The sequence below is a fragment of the Arachis ipaensis genome, chromosome B10 (genome assembly GCF_000816755.2).
Source record: "Arachis ipaensis cultivar K30076 chromosome B10, Araip1.1, whole genome shotgun sequence".
Lineage (NCBI taxonomy): Eukaryota > Viridiplantae > Streptophyta > Magnoliopsida > Fabales > Fabaceae > Arachis > Arachis ipaensis.
The window spans coordinates 133,814,625-133,817,537 of NC_029794.2; the positions used below are offsets into that span (position 1 = coordinate 133,814,625).

At 35.1% G+C, this 2,913-nt stretch overlaps 1 protein-coding gene across 2 annotated transcripts in view; it reads right to left on the bottom strand.

Moving 5' to 3' along the window:
- Positions 199-2,913, bottom strand: part of LOC107623177 (U-box domain-containing protein 35) — a gene marked incomplete in the record, with an annotated part of 7,025 nt that continues 4,310 nt past the window's right edge. For both annotated transcript variants that reach the window (XM_016325347.2, XM_016325346.2), the window contains 3 exon segments: positions 199-990; positions 1,172-1,924; positions 2,635-2,913. In XM_016325347.2, coding sequence (XP_016180833.1) covers positions 814-990; positions 1,172-1,924; positions 2,635-2,913 — 1,209 coding nt within the window.

A 2,913-nucleotide genomic window follows, 5' to 3' on the forward strand; every position in this document is an offset into this window, starting at 1 on the left:
ATTTTCAAATATCAAATTATTTTTATTTTTCAATTTGTTTTTTTTTTTAAATCACTTTAAAAAAATATTTTTAGAAAACTCACCTAAACAATTTAATATACAATGAATCAAATCAATTACAAATGTCACCTCAATTAACTCTGAAAAATAAGACCAGATGACTTTGGTATAAGGGTAAATTTGGGCTAGATTGATCCATATAGCAAACTGGAAAACTCGCCCATGGTAGATAAATATTTCCTCAAAATCATAATCCATGAGTTAGACTTCTTAGAGTTAATACAAGTTATTACAGCAAGAATAAATACCAGAAAGAAGTGAAGAATAAATCAACTACATTCAAGATGTACAAAAATAGAGAATATACTGAAAATCTTCCTATCATCCTATCATCCTAGCTACTGCCCTTTAATGTTCACAGCATAGAACATGTTTCTTCCACCATCTTTTGGTTGTTGAGTTAAGGTTGCTTCCCTTACAGATAATCATTTGCCACTTCTTTTGCCAGAGAAAAGCCGATTACACCTATAAAGTGTTCTTTTCATCAAAGTTTTCTTTTTCTTATGTTCTTATCTTTCTTGCTAAGTATTGAGAATTAGGCTGACTTGGTCTTAGTTTAAGAGGTTGAGTAAGTTCGAGCGCCACTTGCAAATAATGCTCCCTAAATTAACCAAATAGCAAGCTTTGGGTGGTAGACAAACAATTTGCATCTAAGACTCGTCACATATCATACAAGAACCTTTTTATGCAAGCTACACAAGAGAAACAAATGAATGGAATACTAACAATGAGAAAGATAATGCTGCATCATATTTATTGAGACTTCCATTCCATAATTGCTGACAGGAGAGTGTAATTAGGAATTAGATGCTTGTGTGGTAAGGCCATATTTGTCATTGGTGATTTGTCATTCTCTTGAAACCACTTTTCAATTGCTTTACGATCATATGAATATCCATCCGCAGCAACACAAGGATCATCCATCACATCCTGCATGAAATGAAACACATTTTGAAAATTAACATGATGGTTGAAAAAGTCATGTAGATGTAAGATCATGCAGGTAACTCCTTAATAAAATTTTATGATTTACAGAAGTAATACAAGAGTGGAAGGATCTGAATCAGTTAAAATAAGTCGAATGCTATCATTATGATGTACTTAAAACTACCTGAAGTATTGGACAGATAAAGTGATTGGGAGGTCTGGATCTAACAAATACTATTGAAGGAGATTCTTGAGTCCTATCAGCAATTTCTTTCAATCTTTCTAGTTTAGGAAGAACATGATCTTTCAAATCAGGCCGGTCTATTCGCCGAAGTTCAGCACAGCTCAGTCCTAATTGAGCTAATTCTAATGTCTCTTGAAATGGCCAACTTCCTGCCTCTGGATCCAATATATCCGTCAACTTCCCAGCACCAATTGCTGTTTCAACCACATGAGTAATTCCTATGGCTGGTTTTGCAGTCAATAACTGTAATATAACTATTCCCAAAGCATAAACATCTGATTTTGGAGATATCAATCCATTTCTTTGATACTCAGGGTCTATGTAGCAGAGTGTCCCAACAGGCTCAGTGTCCTTGTACATGGTGGATAAATTATCTGACTGAAGCATTGTCGAAAGGCCAATATCACCAATCTTGCTGACAAGGTTACGACCAAGAAGGATGTTCGCTGGCTTCAAATCACGATGGATGATTGGTTTTGGCTTCGAACTGTGAAGAAAGGATAGAGCTGATGCAACTTCCCATGCTATTCGATACCTCTCAAACCATGGAATAGGGGTGGCATTGTTTTTCCGGAGTAATCTATCATCCAAGTTACCATTCTCCATATATTCATACACAAGGCATCCATGCTCAGGACATGCACCAAGAAGAAGAAGCAAGTTTGGATGACGAGTTCTGCTAAGTATCTCAAGCTGGAAACATAGGGAAGACATATATTAGTGCTGTTGTGAGGTTAAATCTAATTCATACTCATTATTTGATGTTCTATTTCTTTGACTATTGTTATTATAATTATTCATGATTGTGTTGACAGTTATGCAGATATTAGGATTATCTTATCTATCCACTCTCTATTATTGATTTTCCAGTTTTTCTCCTTTCATTTTCTTGTTGCAGATATGCTTTCCATTTTAAATGCATATTATCTAAGTTTATGAGTTTAAAATCATTGAAAGAAGCATTTTTCACTTTTGGACTCATTGATTGCTTTACAACTACAGGAATCTCAATTTCAGTGTTTGAAAGGAACAGAACCAAATTCTTCTAAGGGGATACAAGCAATTAGCGAAAATGTAGGGACCTTGATCGGTGTTTGAAAATTTAACACTTTAAAAAGCAAGTTGGGCATATACCCACTTGATGGGAAGTTTTGAAAGTCATCTAGCTGTTGGGATTAATTTCTTTTTGGTTTTTAAATTCTGGTATGATAGGGTAGGATTTGTTACTTAACAAAGGATATGACAAGATTCTGTTTGAGAGTAGTTTAGACATAGAAGAGTTCATCTCTGTTCTTTCTTCTCTGGCTATATAGTTTGTATTTTGCTTCTTTTGAATGATAAGAGTGAAAACTTTCTACAATGAAAATTATTTTGCATAACCATTATATGTATAGTTTCCATACCTCTTGCTGGAATTGCTTGCTATTGTGGCCCCTATTAGGGTGAAGAACTTTAACAGCAACAGTTGTATGATACAAACTGCACTTGTACACCTTTCCATATGCTCCCATTCCAATTTTCAAATCTTCAGAGAATGATGAGGTAGCGGACACTATTTCATCCCACGCAAACTTTCGGTACAACGGCGTGGAACCAGTAATAGCATCCTCCAGCTTTTCTTTATCTTTAGCCGCACGGATAGCCTTTAACTCTGCTTCTTTTCTTTCTGCAGCTTCTCTTTC